The sequence below is a fragment of the Antechinus flavipes genome, chromosome 3 (genome assembly GCF_016432865.1).
Source record: "Antechinus flavipes isolate AdamAnt ecotype Samford, QLD, Australia chromosome 3, AdamAnt_v2, whole genome shotgun sequence".
Classification (NCBI taxonomy): domain Eukaryota; kingdom Metazoa; phylum Chordata; class Mammalia; order Dasyuromorphia; family Dasyuridae; genus Antechinus; species Antechinus flavipes.
Window position 1 is genome coordinate 323130503 of NC_067400.1, and position 19396 is coordinate 323149898.

A 19396-nucleotide genomic window follows, 5' to 3' on the forward strand; every position below is an offset into this window, starting at 1 on the left:
GACTATTACATTCCTGTTAAGTTTTCATCCTAAGAGCTCTTTCAAGTGGTGATAAATGGATTTTTTTTTTTCCTATTTTACCCTCCTGTTTTAAAATTGCAGGGAAATTTTCCTTAGTAATTTTTCATAAAATTATATCAAGAGTCTTTGTTGATTATAACTTTCAAGTAGTCAAACAATCCTTATATTGTCTTTCCTCAATCTGTTCTCCAGATCAGTTGGTTTTGCTCTGAGTTAGGAATGGCTTTTTTTAACTTCCTTATCTTCTGCTGAATATGAACTCATATTTTCTCTATCTCCATAGTAGCTGTCTATGGTCTGGTTCTTTCTCTTTTGCTTATTTTTATTTTTAGCAGCTTACTTTTTCTTGTGAAATTCAATATATTATCATTAACAGGAACTAATCAACAAATACAAAGGAAATTAGTTAAAAAAGAATGATAAGTCTAATTAATCAAGCATTTACTGGATATTTATGCCTTTATGGAATAGCCTTACTTTACAAAAAGGAGGAAGAACAATTAGCAAATTCAAACATGGATTTTTTTTTTTTTAATCTGGGAAAATTAGTGACCCTTAGTCTCCTCTTGTGTAAATGAGAGGGTCGGTTTAGATAATCTATAAGGTACCTTCTAGCTCTAAGTCTATCCTATTGTTTAGCAATATATTGTTTTAATTGGTTCTACTCCTGGAGTGTTGGAAATGGTAGCCCAAGCATCAGGTCCTTCAAGCACTCCTCTCCATTGCCAAGATATGGCTATAGCAGCATGTTATCACACAGATGTTTCTACTTTCTGCAGGTCCTTATGGCTGCAAACTTCAGCTCTCTCCTCTACCCAGGAATGGAAATCAAGTACTCTGCTCTCCTGGCAAGTGCTCACATAGAGTAGGATCCCAGCCCCTCTGCTACAGCATTCACACACTGGACTTGTGCTCCCTCCTTCTAACCCAGTATCACATCCTGGACTTTGATCAGCAGAGCTGGTTCTGGCTTCAGGCAAGAGCATAGGATCCTACTCTTCCTTTGCTCAGCTTTTCAACTCCTATACTGTTATTTAAGTGAAAGTTCCTGGGCTCATCCCCCCAACCCTGGTTCTTTGCAGTTTCAGTGTTTGCACGTCATCTGGACCTAACCTTTCCCAGATTCTGTTTCTCTCAAGTTTTTTTAGGAGGATAACTGCTTTATCCTGATTTTTTATTTCTGCAGCTATGTTTTCTTTGAGGCAAAATTCTGTCTTTTTGTGGAAGAAATTTGGAGAGCCTGGAATTTTCTGACTTACTCTTTCTTCTTCTCAGAATCCTCCCCACTCTGCTTAACTTTATAGAAAAACAAATTAGTTCCATTAGCCCAGTAGTTCCACAGCTGTCCCAATTGTCATTTCCCCACAAATATCCTGCTATTCAGTGGCACTTTAAAAGTACTTCATTGAAGCTTTTGTTATTTTTTTCCCTGCAAATATTTATTTTCTTTTCACCCTCCCTGCCCAACCCTCCCTTGTAATAATTAAACAGTCAAGCAAAACATTCCTCATGCCTGGCCTGTCTCATTCCTTACCTCTATCAACAGGTAAAAAGTATATCCTGCCATTGTCCTTCCTTGGAATTGTAGTTGATGGATCATCATTGCACTTAACAGATTTCCTAAGTCCTTAAGAGCTGCCCCTCCCCACAATGTAGTCATCACTGTTCAAATTATTCTAGGGGTTCTTTTTGCCCTCTTGGCATCAATTCATAGAAGTGTTCCTGGATCTGTTCCTTGTGTCATTTCAGCACAATAGTCCACTAATTTTGTATACAATTCATCTACTCACAAATAGATGATTATTATATACCCCAGCTCTTTGTGGCCAAAACAAGGGAAAAGGGATGAGTATCCCCAAAGGGACTCCCCCATGCATTAATTTGCTAGGTTATAAGTCCAGTAAGAACACTGATGGGTCAAAGAGAATGAACAGCTCAGTGACTTCCCTCGTCCCAATTCACCAGCTCCATCAGTAGGCCTGTTTTCCCACATTTCTCCCAACAATTGTCATCTTCCTCTTCTGCCATTCCTACAACAATAATGAATGTTGGAAGGAAATTTGGGGGTATTTCAACTTTCATTTGTTCTATTTTAGCAATTGGGAGCATTTTTGGATGTGGCCTTTGATATCCTATCCCTCATTCTCTGAGAGCTTCTTAAATATATTCCCTCACCTTCTTTTATTAGACAAGAACTCCTGCTCTCATATTATCAGGTCCCCATATATTTTGGACACTACAATCCCATCAGAGAAACTCACTGTAAAAATTCCTTACCAATCAACTATTTTCACTCTAATTGCAACTTGTATCTCTTATGCTTCTGCAAAAGCTCCTTATATCTATGTAATCAAAATTGCCCATTCTGTACTTTATATTTCTTGCTCAGTCAGTAACATTTCCCCTAACTATAGTTGCAAAAAGTATTTTCTTCTTTATTATTTAAGATTTGTTGTTTATGATGTGACCTTTTATATCTATGTGTATTTTTCTGGAGGTTATGGTTATATAAAATGGTCTTAACCCAATTTCTGCCAGACTGCTTTCTAGTGTTTTTAGAAATTTGTGTTTAATAGTGTTTTTCCCTGAGAGTTGGGGTTTTTTAATTTACCAAGTTCTCTGTTCCCCAATTGTTCATGGTTCTGGGATTTTGCATTACTAATTTGTCCCCCTGATCAACTTAACTATTTTTTAATCAGTACCAAATAGTTTTCAAAATTACTGTTTTGTAGCATAATCTGAGATCAGGTACTGCTAAATCTCCTTCCTTCCTATTACATTTTTTTTAAATTTTTTATTATAGCTTTTTATATACAAAACATATACATGGGTAATTTTTCAACATTGACCCTTGCAAAACCTTCTCTTCCGACTTTTCCTCTCCTTCCCCCCAATCCCTTCCCTAGATGGCAGGTAGTCCCATACATGCTAAATATGTTAAAGTATTACATATTTTTTTTAACAATTATTTTATCCTGAATTTAATGAATCTCCCTCTCCCCCCAAAAATACAACATTTCCATATATAGAACAGAACATGAAAAGATTACTTGTGGGGGCACCTAGGTGGCACAGTGAATAGAGCACCAGCCCTGAAGTCAGGAGGATCTGGGTTCAAATCTGACCTCAGACACAACACTTGGGCAAGTCACTTAACCCCAATTGCCTCAGGGGAGAAAAAAGATTACATCTGAAATCTTAACTCTGTTATACACACCTTGCTTTTTAAAAGTTGTTCTGCTTCTCTGTATTTTCTTCTGAACTCCCCTCACTACTCTTCTATAGGTTGATTTTTAAAAAATACTTAAAGACTCTCTGTTGTTTTTTTTTTTCCTTCTGGGGGGAAAAGGGGAGAGAGGAATTAACCTTATCACTAACTTCTTTCTTTGTACTATCTTCCTTTCCTACCACATTAACCATGTATGTCTGGTTTTGTTCTTTCAGTCTCTAAGAATATACTAAGTCAATCTTTTTTTTTTTTTTGGTGGGGGGAGGTGGAGAGGGGGAAGTCATCATTAAGTGACTTGCCAGGGTCACACAGCTAGTAAGAGTTGGAGGTCAGATTTGAACTCAGGTCCTCCTGATATCAGGGCCAGTGCTCTACAAAGTGTGCCATCAGACCTTTTTTTGAATCAGCCAATCATAGACCCTAACGTAAATATGTAAAATATTTAATCAATTTGGAAAGAACAAAAGCCAATGGTTGAAATGAAATTATGCTATAGAGAGTTAAGTGTTTTGGGATTGGTTGAGGAGACTCAGCCATACTTTGTGGACATAAAAAAGGAAACCAGTTAGGAATACTTCATTTGACTGACTGGCCAACCCAAAGCAGTTCTAACCAGTTCTTACCCTTCAAAAAAAAGAAGGAATCACCTCAGGTACCAAAAAAAAAAACCTGTCTTCTCCCCTTCCCACAGACCAGAAGATGACCTTGTAAGTTTTGAAGGATGAGAGAATATAAAAACAGACTTCCCATGGACATCTTAGTATTATCTTCAGAACTCAGAATAGCTGAAAATGGAAGCAAAGGATAAACTAGACATAATAAAGAAAGACAGCTTCAGAACTCTAGAAATAGCAGAAAGCTACCCATCACCCACAAAAAAACTTCATGAAGACCAAAAAGAGAAAAAAGTATTTCCTAGCCAGTGATTGTGTTTACCCCTTTGCTCTTAGAGCTCTCTAAACTTGAGCCTACTTTTTCTTGTATTCTTTGGGGAAAGTATGCCCAAAGTTTGGTTACGGATTGTTTTTACTATACTCTCTTAGCAAATAATCTATTTCTAAAAGTCTAACTCATATCAACTCATATATCACTAAACTGATCCAACCATTCTGGAGAGCAATTTGGAACTATACCTAAAGAGCTATAAAAGTGCGCATACCCTTTGACTCAGCAGTGCTTTTACAGGGTCTGTATCCCAAGGAAATCATAAAGGAGGGAAAAGTTCCCACATGTGCAAAAATGTTTGCAGCGTCTCTTTTTGTGGCAGCAAAGAATTGGAAAATGAATAGATGCCCATCAATTAGGGAATGGCTGAATAATCTGTGGTGCATGAAAGTAATGTTATATTACTGTTTTTTAAAAAATGATGAACAAGCTGATTTTAGATAGGCCTGGAAAGATTTACATGAACTTATGCTGAGCAGAAGCAAAACCAGGAATACACTGTACACAGTAACAGTAAGAATGTGCAATGATCAACTATGAAAGACTTGGTTCTTCTCAGTGCTTTGGTGATCCAAAACAATCCCAATAGACTTTGGACAGAAAATGCCAACTGCAACCAGAAAAAGAATTAAAAAGAGTAAATATAAATCAATTCAAATGATGAAATTGAAACTATTACCACTCACATGAAAGAGTGTTCCAAATCACTATTGATCAGAGAAATGCAAATTAAGACAACTCTGAGCTATCACTACACACCTGTCAGATTGGCTAAGATGACAGGAAAAAATAATGATGAATGTTGGAGGGGATGCGGGAAAACGGGGACACTGATGCATTGTTGGTGGAGTTGTGAACGAATCCAACCATTCTGGAGAGCAATCTGGAATTATGCCCAAAAAGTTATCAAACTGTGCATATCCTTTGATCCAACAGTGTTTCTATTGGGCTTATACCCCAAAGAGATACTAAAAAAGGGAAAGGGACCTGTATGTGCCAAAATGTTTGTAGCAGCCCTGTTTGTAGTGGCTAGAAACTGGAAAATGAATGGATGCCCATCAATTGGAGAATGGCTGGGTAAATTGTGGTATATGAATGTTATGGAATATTATTGCTCTGTAAGGAATGACCAGCAGGATGAATACAGAGAGGCTTGGAGAGACCTACATGGACTGATGCTAAATGAGATGAGCAGAACCAGGAGATCATTATACACTTCGACAACGTTATTGTATGAGGATGTATTCTGATGGAAGTGGATTTCTATGACAAAGAGACCTAACTGAGTTTCAATGGATAAATGATGGACAGAAACAGCTACACCCAAAGAAGGAACACTGGGAAACGAATGTGAACTATTTGCATTTTTGATTTTCTTCCCGAGTTATTTTTACCTTCTAAATCCAATTCTCCCTGTGCAACAGGAGAACTGTTCGGTTCTGCAAATATGTATTATATCTAGGATATACTGCAACATATTTAACATATATAGGACTGCTTGCCATCTTGGGGCGGGGGGGGGGGGTGGAGGGAAAGAGGGGAAAAAACGAAACATAAGCGAGTGCAAGGGATAATGTTGTAAAAAATTACCCTGGCATGGATTCTGTCAATACAAAGTTATTATTAAATAAAATAAAATTTAAATAAAAAATAAAATAAAATAAATCAATTCAAGCCATGTTCACTTCTATTTTATGTTTGTTTCCCCTCTCCCATGGTTTTTTCCTTTTGTTTTGATTTTTCTCTCCCAACATGATTTTTATCTCTTCTATTTATAATTTATGTTTATTAACATAAATATTATTATTCCTATCCTCCCAAGTTGTATCTCCTCCTTTTCATAGAATCTGTCCTAGAAAAAGTTCTCTATATTTGTTGCTTTTTTCTCTCTTCTCACTCTTCATCCCCTTGCAAACTAACGTCAGATCTCAACTAATTAAAGCTGCTCTCTCCAGAGTTACACATTATCTATCCCTTATAAATGTGATGACTTTTTCTCAATCCTTATGCCTCCTGATTGCTTTATTACATTTGACATTGCTGATCACTCTCTCCTCCTGAATACTATAAATAAAGCCATGTGCTCATGTCTCCAAAGGGAAAAAAAAATCTCCAAATATACTTACATTCATAAAAACATCATGAGTATAGTTGTCTGTGTCTGCATCCCAGAAACATCGAGCAGCCATACTAATCAGCCAAAAAAGAATTAGGAAACATCAATGTGCTAGGTATCTGTCATAAGCAATGGGTCTTTGGCAAATTTTCTTTAAAATATTCTTAGATGCGACTTCAGCTGAGATGTTTGTTAAAAGTTTTTAAATTCAGTAATACCCAAGTTTCAATACTAAATTAGTCACACTAGATATAGAATAAGAAAATTTTAAAAGCTGAAAAGGACATAAAAATTATCAAAGTGAAAAAATCAAAGATATATATCAGGAAAGGATCTAAGACAACATCTATTTCACTTCCTTATTTTATATATGAAAAAAAATGTGGCCCATAAAAGTCAGTCACTTGCTCAAGGTCACACAGCTGGTCACTGGAAGACTCAGAAATATAATCAAATTCTTCCTAACTCCTAAACATACTGCTCTTCTTACTAAACCACAAAGCCTTCAGATTTCTACATCATTAGCTATATCATGTTATACATAGTCCAGGAGCCTAGAAAAGAATTTATATGTGTGTCTAATTAAGGCAAGCTATACTTGTAGCAGATAAACATTTTTTGATTCCCTTCCATAATACTAAAAGTACATCAAATCGAAATTGATGTGGTCCAGTCCCTTTAATTTAAGTGTTGCACGACACCAATAAAATTTAAGTTTTCAGGTAAAAATACAAGTGAAGTATGTCACATCCAAGTTTTCATGTTAGAAACAAATCAATCATGTGTTAAGCAAATTTGCCATAAAAGAAAAAAGGAAAAAAACAGAAATGTTGGGAAAGTAGAATCAGTAAGACTGATAGTACTGTATTTGGGGATTAGGAAAGAGTTAGTAGTTGAGGAAAACTCTGATGCTGTAAATCTACATGACTGAAAGGATAATGATATCTTGGACAGAAATAGGTAAGTTAGAGTTGGGGGATAGTAAAAGGAATGGATTCCATCTTGTATATGTTGAATTTGAAATGCCAACTGTACATCCAGCTTGAAATTTCCAATACACTGTTCATCCACAATATCCACATTTAACTGTGGTTACAATACAGCACCAATTAGAACCACAATTCTTTTCTCTTTTTTCCTTTTATTATTACTATTTTACTTGGATTTATACTCATAAAAAGAATCTTGTTGTGAGGTGATAAACCTAATGCATCCTTTGGGGAAGCCCAAAAACCAGAAGTGATGGCAAGGACTTACTTTACTCCTTCACCTCTTTGTTCTCCAATCACTACTTGTACCACCATTTTGTATCGGTCAAATCCCATTTCTAAAAAGGAAGAAAGGGAAGAACATGGAGTTGATAAGCAAATAGAGTGAAATTATCTACTGAAAAGAAATTCACACTAAAATTGCCATAAGCAGCAGAGTAGGAAGACCAGAATAGAGACCATACTTATCAATTACACTTTTTTCTTAGTCAAACAAAAAAATAAAATATTCATAGCAAGTCCCATTTATATTAACTCAAAAACTAAAACAACCAGAATCTTGATAATCAAATCTGTAAAACTATGTTTTGTTCTGTTAAGACAACAAAAGCAAATCAATGGGAAAGGAATGGAACTATAAAGTGACCCAAATAAATCTAGAAGTCACATTTTGCTAGAACTGTTTCCTATTCTATGCTTATGAACAGCTGTACTCAAAAAAAAAAAAATGAATTGTCAAGTTTTTAATCTAGAAACTAAGCAAAGCAACATGTTCTGTGTTGGGAAACGATAACATATAATAATAAAAAACTCTCTATATAAAGAACATTACATGGAACAGGCAAAAAAAAAAAAAAATACCCTGGCTTTCAGTATCAAGAAATAATCCAAAAGAGAGCAATCATACAAATTTGGGACAAGTAGGGAAGTGAGAGGGAAAGGAGAAACGGGGTAGAGGAGAGAGGGAATTGAGAGAGAGATAGACTAGGCTAGGCAGGTACACATTTACCCAAAAAGGTCAAGTTATCAAATGTTATCAAATAAAGAACTTGTAATAGCTAACAAATTTAAAATAAAACAAAGTCAAAATAACTCACTTTGGAATCAAGTAATGAATATTTTATTTAATGCCTATGGCAAACAAGGCATCATGCTAGGTACTGAAAAGTATAACATAGTCTCTATCCTTGAGGAATTTATATGTAGAGAAAGAAAATAAAACAACAAAAAATGAAATGATAACTAAATAATAGTTCAATCTAGTAAGAGATGCCTTAAGGCAAACAAAATGAATAACACAGAAAATAAGTGCTGCAGGAGTTTTTAGTTTTCAGTAAGGGCTAGAATGGTTTAGAGAGGCTTTTGCAGAACAAAGGGCTTGAAAAAGATCTTGAAAAATAAATAGGATTTGTTGTAGGACAGAATCCCAGTTGGTAAGAATGACATATAACAATGGCATGCCCCAGAAAAGACAAAAAAACTTAATGAATAGACAGTTTAAACTGAACCATCATTCAGAGAGGTAGGTAGAATATGGAATATATAGAGAACATAGAATATGGATGGCCTTAAAGAGCAGCACAAGAAATGTGGCTATTAGTGAGACTATAGCTTTTTTACTTTGAAAATAATCTTAAGAAATGATTTTGTTACAATGGAGTATGCATTCTGGAGTAGAAAAGGCTCCTCCATTTCATATGCCTCCAAATGAGATAAAAGCTTCTTATCTGACAGTTATGTCCAAAAGTAGTTGGTTTGATCTATAGGAAGCATCCATGACTTGGGCACAAAGGGACCCAGAATTAAACTTACATAATTCAAATTGCCTACTGTGGTAATGTTTTCCCCCTTATCCTTATTCTTTCTCACACATTGCTGGCTCAGTGATAACCCCATCGATGTTTATTACTTATAGAGTGCCATCCAAATTATTTTGGGCAACTAGATACCAATATGCATGTACCAGATGAACCATCAAATTCCACAGCAAAGATATGAAAGAATGGATAAGAGGGAAATAAAATATTCTGAGAAATCATTGTGACTACCTTTTAATTTATTTTTGATGCTCTCTGATAAAAACTTTGTGAGGGCAGGCATTTCACTTGGCTCATACTGAGCAGTTGCCAATTCTTCCTTGAGTATGGTGTGGATGCATTCTTTCACCGTAGAGGGTCGGAACCTAAATGAAACAGAAAATCAACTACTTTGCACTGAAATCTGATCCAGGACTTTATCATCTCAACTTCATTTTACTTCTCAACTTTATTCCATCCTTTACAGTTTTAACATATTTCACTCTTTCTCAGTGTTTGTCAAATAAAAATTTTGAAAACATATTTAAGTTAAATGAACATACCACTTAGTATACCTATTTTACAAATGGAGGAAAATGAGGAAATAGTAAAATTGCTTATTCCAAAATTTGATGACATTTGAAGCTTGAAAGATCTTAATATCCAGTTGTGTGCTAGTATCTAGTTAAGTATATTCAGCCTCAAAGTACAAAGAAGGGACTATAGACCTGCTTTTCACTGTCTTATTAAAAAAGTTAAAAACAAAATTTTACCTATTAAAAACAGAAAGGAAATTGGAAATATTAAAAAAAATAATGTATGTAAATAGTTCTTGCCGTCTTCCAGACAATTCTGTTAGAATAAAATAAAACCAAAACATTTCTCATTCAGCCTCTGTTGTCTCAATGAAGTGAAGTAAAAATTGGCACATTCGACTTTCCACAGTAACCTTTGGGATGGTTTAGTTAGCATCTTTAAAAGACAGTCACTATAACTTTTGAGATCTTGATTAGCATATCTTTAGATAATTCTAGGACTTGATCAAATAGATGGATACCACCTAGTTCCTCATAAATCACATCTTTATCTTTCCAAACTGCTCCCTGGTTCCTCTCATACTTCATAAACTCTGCCTCCATTCCCCAGAAATATTAAAAGTTATGTATTCCAAAATGTCAATTACTCATTCACCATGACTGCTTTCTGTTTTGTATCTGCTTAAGCCTATAAAATTATTGACATTAAATAAATAGCAAATCTTTGTAAAGTTTGATACCTGATGTATACTTTTCTTATGCCATAAGTGAATCTCTCTTATACTATTTTTATATAATATCTTTTACAATCTATTGCTCTCCTAAATCTATTTCATATTACTGCTTTTAGTGCCTATTTTACCACGTCAGTTCTGATTAGATGGATAAGTAGGTAGGTAGGTAGATAGACAGATATGGTTTTACTTGGTTTTATTTTGTTGCTGTTTTTCTATGTTTGTTAAGATTTTTTGCAAAACCATCTTTTAAAAAATTATCATTATTGGCTCTTTTCAACAATGGAGAGATTCAGGCAAATTCCAATAGATTTGTGATAGAGAGTACCATCTGCATCCAGAAAGAAGACTACAGGGACTGAATATAATCACAACATAGTATTTTCGCCTTTATTATTGTTGTTGTTTGGTTGCTTGTTTTTTTGTTTCTCTTATTTTTTGATTTGATTTTTCCTGTGCAGCATGATAAATGTGGAAATATGTTTGGAAGGATTATACATGTTTAACCTATATTGGATTACTTGCTGTCTAGGGAAGAGAGGAAGGGAAGGGAAAAAATAGAGAACACAAGATTTTGAAAGGGTGAATGTTGAAAACTATCTTTGCATATATTTTGAAAACTAAAATCTTATTATTAAAAAGTAGTATCATTCAGTGGAACAGCTTAAGTTCACAAGACACAGTAGTCAATGACTAGTAATCTAGGGTGTGATAATCCCAAAGACCCCTGCTTTTAAGATAAAAGTTATGAGAGAAAAAGAAATAACAAAATAGATTATAAAGAATGAGAAAATAGAACAGAATATGAAACATAAGAAAAACAACAGATCTGGAGAACAGATCAAAAACATAAAATATAAGAATAATTGGACTGCCAGAAAATTGTGACCAAAAAAAGAGAATCTTGACACAAAAATGCAAGAAATGATCCAAGAAAAATTGTCCTAGAGTGATAGAATGTGAGGGAAAGTAGAAATAGAAAAAAAAAAAAAAAAAAAAAAAACAACACTAATCACTATCTCAAATAGATCCTGTGTAAAAAACACACAGGCATATTATTGCCAAATTTTGAAATTCCCAGTTCAAAGAGAAAATTTTCAAGTAAACAAGAAAAAAAAATTCAAATAGTCTGGAACTAGAATTAGAATTGTACAAGACTTATCAGCAACTATAATAAAAGACTACAGGTCCTGGAATCACATCTACCAACAATCAAAAGAACTAGGTCTGTGGCCAAATATAGCATATCCAGCAAAAATATTTATAATTTTAAATGAGAAAAAATAAACACTGAATGAACTAGCAGAATTTTCAGAACTTTCTTTCAACCAAACCCAAACTTAACAGAAAGTTTAACATATAAAAAGCCAACATGAAAGATCAATTTTAAGAAACTTAACACAGACAAACTGTTTAAACATGATCAGATTATTTATGTGTGTGTGTGTGTGTGTGTGTGTGTGTGTGTGTGTGTGTGTGTGTAAAACTACCAGATCATTTAGGTTCAATTGACAAGTAAAAACTTCTAGATATCAGATGGGAACTCATAACTTATAACACAAGAGATTACAATAGCTCAATTCTATTCATAATTATGGCATCATGCTGTCTAGTGCCTATGTAATATTGGGATTTTATTAAATGATAGCCTATGAAAAAAAGAAAGAAATCAGCAGAATGATTTCAGAGAGGCCTGGAGAAACTTACATGAACTGATGCTGAGTGAAATGAGCAGAATCAGGAGATCATTGTATATAGTAACAAGAAGATTATGCAATAATCAGTTCTGATGGATGTGACCCTTTTTAATAGTGAGGTGACTCAGGCCAGTTCCAATGGTCTTGTGATGGAGAGAGCCATCTCTCCAGAGAGAGAACTGTGAGAACTGAGTGTGGATCACAACATAGTATTTCCACTCTTTTTGTTGTTGTTTGCTTGCATCTTGCTTTCTCATTTTTTTCCTTTTTGATCTGATTTTTCTTGTGCAGCATGATAATTGTGAAAATATGTATAGAGGAATTGCACATGTTTAACATATATTGGATTACTTGCTGTCTAGGGAAGGGGATGGGGAAAGGAAAGGGAAAAATTTGGAACACAAGGTTTTGCAAGGCTGAATGTTGAAAATTATCTATATATATGTTTTAAAAACAAAAACCTTTAAAAAATAAAATAAAATAAAAATAAAAAATAAATATGTAAAAAAAAGTATTAACATTAAGTCTCCCTCAGCTCTTTGGAACATGAGATCATAGCTCCAAAGTTTTTCAATTTCATGCACATAATGACCACTATGCATCAAATTTTGTGTCCTCATTAAGAGAAGGAAGACATAAAGGAAATTTTGCTAAGCTACCTGTGATGAATTTTCATTATCTGAATAAAAAAAATCCATTCATTTATTAAATTTAGTAAACTACAATATTCAAGGCACTGTGTTGCTTACTAATAATTACAAAGACAATCTCTGCCCACAGTGATGTGATTGAGGTACCAAATGATGTGATTATAGGAGAGCACCAAATATTGGGGTTCAGTCATGTGAAAAAAATCACAAAGGCCATTTTCTTTGGCGAAAGGTAGGTTTATTAAGGAGAAGAGAATAAAGACAAAATGAAGAAACACAGTAGACACCAGGAATGGTAAATATGAAATAGAATTGGGAGAGCACATAGCAAGGAAAGGACTTTTAATAATTAGAGGCCCTGAATGGGTATTTTGGACAGAGAGAAACTAAAGAGTTGATCTCTGAGGCAGGCAGGAAGAAGACTCTGATAGAGATCAATTTAGCTTTATGGTTTGACCCTCTGGGAAGGTCATCCAGTATGAAATCAAATTATGTCAAATCTCTGAGAACCCTCTTCCCCCTCATCCCCCTTCAGCTCTGTACAGGTCTCCAGCAGTCTCACTTTGCCATGTCCCATCAACAATCCTATTCACGTCCCCAAGGTTGAATTTTCCCTATAAAATCCACTTATGGGCCATCCCACAGCTGCTGCCTTCCTTTGCGTCAGTCCTTCATGGTACTCTGCCTTGTAGTGTCTTTCCTTTTCCCCTTCTCCCATGCCATATGGTATCTCTTCTAACTCCATTCTGCTTCCCAACTCCACTTCTCCTCTTTACAATTAATTATTTTAGAGTAATAAGTCCCTTTCAGGATTTAGCCTACTAAGGATGTACCCCAATATCATGGAGTGCTCCTTTTCTTTTTTCCCCATAGTAAATTTATTTATTTTTAATACACACTGCTTTACGAATCATATTGGGAGAACAAAATCAAGAGCAAAAGAGAAAAACCATGGGAGAGAGAGAAAAAAAAACAGAATAAAGAAGTGAACATAGTATGTATTGATCTATGTTCAGTCTCCTTAATTCTTTTTCTGGATGCAGATGGCATTTTCTGTCCAAAGTCTATTGGGACTGCTTTGGATCACTGAACCACTAAGAAGAGCCAAGCCTCTCATAGTTGATCATCACACATTCTTGCTATTATTTTGCACAATGTATTCCTGGTTCTGCTTGTTTTGGTCAGAAATCAGTTCATGAAAATCTCTCCAGGCCTTTCTAAAATAAAATTGTTCATTAGTCTTTATAGAACAATAATATTCCATTACCTCCCTGTATCACAGCCATTCTCCAACTTCTGGGCATCCACTCACAAACATTTTTGCACATGTGGGTCCTTTTCCTTTTTTAATAATCTCTTTGGGATACAGTCCCAGTGATGACACTGCTGGGTCAAAGGGTATGCACAGTTTGATAGCCCTTTGGGCATAGTTCCAGATTGCTCTCCAGAATGGTTGGACCATTTCACAATTCCACCAACAATGTATTAGTGTCCCAGTTTTCTCACATCTCCCAATATTTATTATTATCTTTTTCTGTCATCTTAGCCAATCTGAGGGGTATGAAGTGGTACCTCAGAGTTGTTTTAATTTGCATTTCTCTAATCAATAGTGATTGAGAGCATTTTTCATATGACTATAGATAGCTTTAATTTTGTCATCTGATGAAATTGAAACTATTACCACTCACATGAAAATCACTATTAATCAGAGAAATGCAAATTAAGACAACTCTGAGATATCACTACACACCTGTCAGATTGGCTAAGATGACAGGAAAAAATAATGATGAATGTTGGAGGGGATGCGGGAAAACGGGGACACTGATGCATTGTTGGTGGAGTTGTGAACGAACCCAACCATTCTGGAGAGCAATCTGGAATTATGTCCAAAAAGTTATCAAATTGTGCATACCCTTTGATCCAGCAGTGTTTCTATTGGGCTTATACCCCAAAGAGATACTAAAAAAGGGAAAGGGACCTGTATGTGCCAAAATGTTTGTAGCAGCCCTGTTTGTAGTGGCTAGAAACTGGAAAATGAATGGATGCCCATCAATTGGAGAATGGCTGGGTAAATTGTGGTATATGAATGTTATGGAATATTATTGCTCTGTAAGGAATGACCAGCAGGATGAATACAGAGAGGCTTGGAGAGACCTACATGGACTGATGCTAAGTGAGATGAGCAGAACCAGGAGATCATTATACACTTCGACAACGATATTGTATGAGGATGTATTCTGATGGAAGTGGATTTCTATGACAAAGAGACCTAACTGAGTTTCAATGGATAAATGATGGACAGAAATAGCTACCCCCAAAGAAGGAACACTGGAAAACGAATATGAACTATTTGCATTTTTGATTTTCTTCCCGAGTTATTTTTACCTTCTGAATCCAATTCTCCCTGTGCAACAGAAGAACTGTTCGGTTCTGCAAATATGTATTGTATCTAGGATATACTGCAACATATTTAACATTTATAGAACTGCTTGCCATCTTGGGGGGGGGAGGAAGGGAGGGGAAAAAAATCGAAACATAAGCGAGTGCAAGGGATAATGTTGTAAAAAATTACCCTGGCATGGATTCTGTCAATACAAAGTTATTATTAAATAAAATAAAATTTAAATTAAAAAAAATTTTTGTCATCTGAAAATTATCTGTTCATATCCTTTGACCATTTATCAGTTGGGGAATGATTTGTATTCTTATAAATTTGACATAGTTCTTTGTATATTTTAGAAATGAGACCTTTATCAGAAACACTGATTATAAAGATTTTTTCCCAGCTTTGTACTTCCCTTTTAATTTTGTTTCTGTTGGTTTTATTTGTTCAAAAACTTTTTAATTTAATGTAATCAAAGTTATCTATTTTGTTTTTCATTATATTCTATAGTTCTTCTTTTGTCATAAATTCTTCCCTTCTCCAAAGATCTGATAGGTAAATTATCCCTTGTTCTCCTAATTTGTTTATAGTATCATCCTTTACACCCAAACCATGTTTCCATTTTAACCTTATTTTGGTATGGGATGTGAGATATAGGTCTATGCTGAGTTTCTGATACATTATTTTCCAGTTTTCCCAGAAATTTTTGTCAAATAATGAGTTCTTATTCCAGAAGCTGGAGTTTGAGGGTTTCTCAAATACTAGATTACCATTATAGGCCTTGATTATGTGTATCTAATCTATTTCACTGATTCACCACTCTATTTCTTAGTCAAGAGCAAATGGTTTTGATGCCTGCTGCTTTATAATATACTTTTAGGTTTGATACTACTAAGTCACAATCCTTGTTATTTTTTTTTCATTAATTCCCTTGATATTTTTGACATTTTGTTCTTCCAGATGAATTTTGTTATTATTTTTTTCTAGTTCTATAAAATTATTTTTGGCAATTTGATTGGTATGGCACTGAACAAGCAGACCAACTCAGGCAGCATTATCCTTTTTATTTTATTAGCTTGGCCTACACATGAGCAATTGATATTTTCCCAGTTGTTTATATTTGACTATTTGTGTAAAAAGTGTTTTTGTGTTCATATAGTTCTTGCATTTGTTTGGCAGGAAGACCCCACCACCACCACCACCAAGTATTTTACTTTGTCTACAGAAATTTTAAGCGGAATTTTTCTTTTATCTCTTGCTGATGGGCTTTGTAATATATAGAAATGCTATCAATTTGTGCGAGTTAATTTTATATCCTGAAACTTTGCTAAATCTGTTCACTGTTTCCAGTAGGTTTTTGGATGATTTTCTAGGATTCTCTAAGTATATCATCATATCATCTATAAAGAGTGATAGTTTTATTTCCTCATGGCCTATTCTAATTTCTTTAATTTATTTTAAAATGTTCTTATTGTTAAAGCCAACATTTCTAATACAATGCTGAATAATGTTGGTGATGATGGGCATACTTATTTACCCCAATCTCACTGAGAATGCATCCAGCTTTTCTTTTGCTGTTGGTTTTAGATATTGCTTATTATTTTAAGGAAAGTTCCTTTTATTCCTATGCTTTCTAAAGTTTCTAATATGAATGGGTGCTTTATTTTATCAAAAGTTTTTTCTGCATTTATTATCATATAATTTCCATTGGTTTTATTGTTGATATGGTTGATTATGGTAATAGTTTTCCTGATATTGAACCAGCCCTGATATAAATCCCATTTGGTCCTAGTGTATTATTCTGCTGATAAGACGCTATAATCTCTTTGCTAATATTCTATTTAAAACTTGCATCAATATTCATTAGGGAGATTGGTCTACAATTGTCTTTGTTTTGGCTCTTCGTAGTTTTAGGTTTATTGTGTCATAGGAAGAATTTGGCAGTACTCCATCTTTACCTATTTCCCCAAATAATTTACATAGTACTGGAATTGTTTTTTAAATGTATGATAAAATTCACTTATGAATCCATCTGATCCTGGAAAGTGGTGATCCCTTTCTATTGAATAATTGTGAGTTCCACTGAGGAACTTGTCTTTCATATGCTCTCCCTCTCTATCTCATATTTACCATTCCCGGTGTCTATGGTAACCCTTCATTTTGTCTATAACCTCTTTCCTAAAGAAATCTACCTTTTGCCAGAGAGAATGGCCATGGTAGATTCTTCACATGACCATATTGCAACTTTTGGTGCCTACCAATTTGTGGAATTAACTGAGTGAAGATGTTCTTCTGGGAACATAGCTTTAAACTATATTTTAATTATGACTTGATACTTCATAATAACAAATGGAGCTACAGCAAAAAACTGCAGGTGTTTGGTAGTCTTAGATTATTCCTCTCTGGTGTTTCCATCTCTTAATTAGCATTTAAGTACTTCTTTTAAAGGTAATGATGGCTTTGGATTCTCTTAAGAGTTTATCACTTATTGAGCAGAAGCAAGAGATCACTGTACATAGCAACAGTATTATACAAAGATCAATTCTGATGGACGTGGCTTTCTTCAACAATGAAATGATTTAGGCCAGTTCCAGTGGTCTTGTGATGAAGAGAGCCATTACATCCAGAGAGAGGATTATTTGTTTTTGTGGATGATATTATCCTATACACCATCATCTGGTATCCACACCAACTACATCATTTTGATTCTCAAACCATATCATAATTAGAGAAAATCAAGTTCCCTAGTCAGGAGAAAGAAAATACTCTCTGAGATTAGTGCACGTCTTTAGCTGACAATACCCTACAAGAAGTAAGATGACATAGTGGGGGATGTGGCAAAGACATCACAAGGCAGAGTACTATAGAGGATCGACCCAAAGGGGTTCAGCAAAGATGATGTGGGCCATAGGCAGATATATAGGAGAAATTTAATCTCAGAGATATGACTGGGCTTTCTTGGCTAGATACAGCAAGTTAGGGTTTCCCACTACCTCCACAGAGAGTAGGACTCAGGGATCTGACATTAATTGGATTTCTGACTGGAAGACCTCCAACAAGGGTGGGGATCACAAGGCTAAACTGATCTCTAGCAGAGCCTTTTCCCTCTCTGCCCCAAGGAACAATTCCATCGAGGCTCCAGTCTCTCTCTGCCAACCATATCCAGTACTGAAGTTACCAGGAAACTTGCATTCTGGAGTGAATAGGAAAAAGACTCAAATAGCTATAACACAAATTAGAAAAAGATGGGGAGAAAATGAAAAATATAAAGAAAAAACTCTGGGTAAATTTGAGGGAGGGAATGCTTTTATCTAGAGAAATCATAGAAGGCTACTCAGAGGAGGTGGCACCTGAATTCAGTCTTGAAGGACCATAAGTAACACTAAAGGCAAAAAAGACGAGAGGCATTCCAAGTATAGGGGTCTACCTATGAAAATGCCCTAGGAGCAGTGTTGGTGGGGCCAAACTATTACTGTTGTTGTTGCTATTGCATTGTTTGTCCTTCATTCTGGAAGGGAACCATGACATCATGACATGACTTAAGTGAGGGTAGATTATGCAAAAAAGTCACTAGCCATACTTTTTCTTCCAGAAATACCTGGGTCCAATGACAAGATGACCCTGGTTACTATGGGAGACCTTAGTCTTTTTTTTTTTTTTAAATTTAAGATCTTTCCCAGATTTCAGTTTAACTGAGGCAACACCCATTCAGTGGTTCAGTGATCAGGCTAAGTCAGAAAAAAATGAGGCAAAGAATGGCCTCTTTTAACTAGGCAAAGAAAAATCCAACTTCAGGAAGAGAAGACCTTCAGGGTCTGCCCAAAACAGAAAAAAATTGCTCTTTACATTCATTCTGAGTCCATGGGGGCCAAATAATGTGGGCATAGCCTGGGACAGTAGTAGATATGGAAAAGACATAAGTAGCAGACATTAAAAATAAGCTACAGGACTTGGCTGGATGGGAAGAAAAAAAAACAGGTTCTGAAGCTGTTATAATATTTGTGTTTGTGTTTATATTGTTACTTACGATATGATATATGATTTCTGGAGTAAAAGAAAGGGAAAATGAAGAGTTCAACCTATTTATAGCCAAAAGTCTACTATTAAAAGGCTTTTTTTCTGGAAAAATTCTCATCTTGTCAATGTATTTATATATATACCTAAAAAATTTTTTAATTTATCTCCCTTGATTATGTTGAATTTGAGGTAACCACTGAACATCAGAAGTAGCCATTAGAAATACTAGATTGGTATTCAACAGTCACTTCCTAATGACTTCTCCACAGGCTCCCATTTAAAA

At 35.0% G+C, this 19396-nt stretch overlaps 1 protein-coding gene across 2 annotated transcripts in view; it reads right to left on the bottom strand.

Annotated features, from left to right (window-relative positions):
- The window catches only part of DYNLT2B (dynein light chain Tctex-type 2B), a 40514-nt gene that overhangs the window by 6408 nt on the left and 14710 nt on the right, over window positions 1-19396 (bottom strand). For both annotated transcript variants that reach the window (XM_051985529.1, XM_051985528.1), the window contains exons 2-4: window positions 9349-9482; window positions 7569-7638; window positions 6322-6385 (exon numbers count right to left, since the gene is read on the bottom strand). In XM_051985529.1, coding sequence (XP_051841489.1) covers window positions 6322-6385; window positions 7569-7638; window positions 9349-9482 — 268 coding nt within the window. The remainder of the gene's footprint in view (window positions 1-6321; window positions 6386-7568; window positions 7639-9348; window positions 9483-19396) is intronic.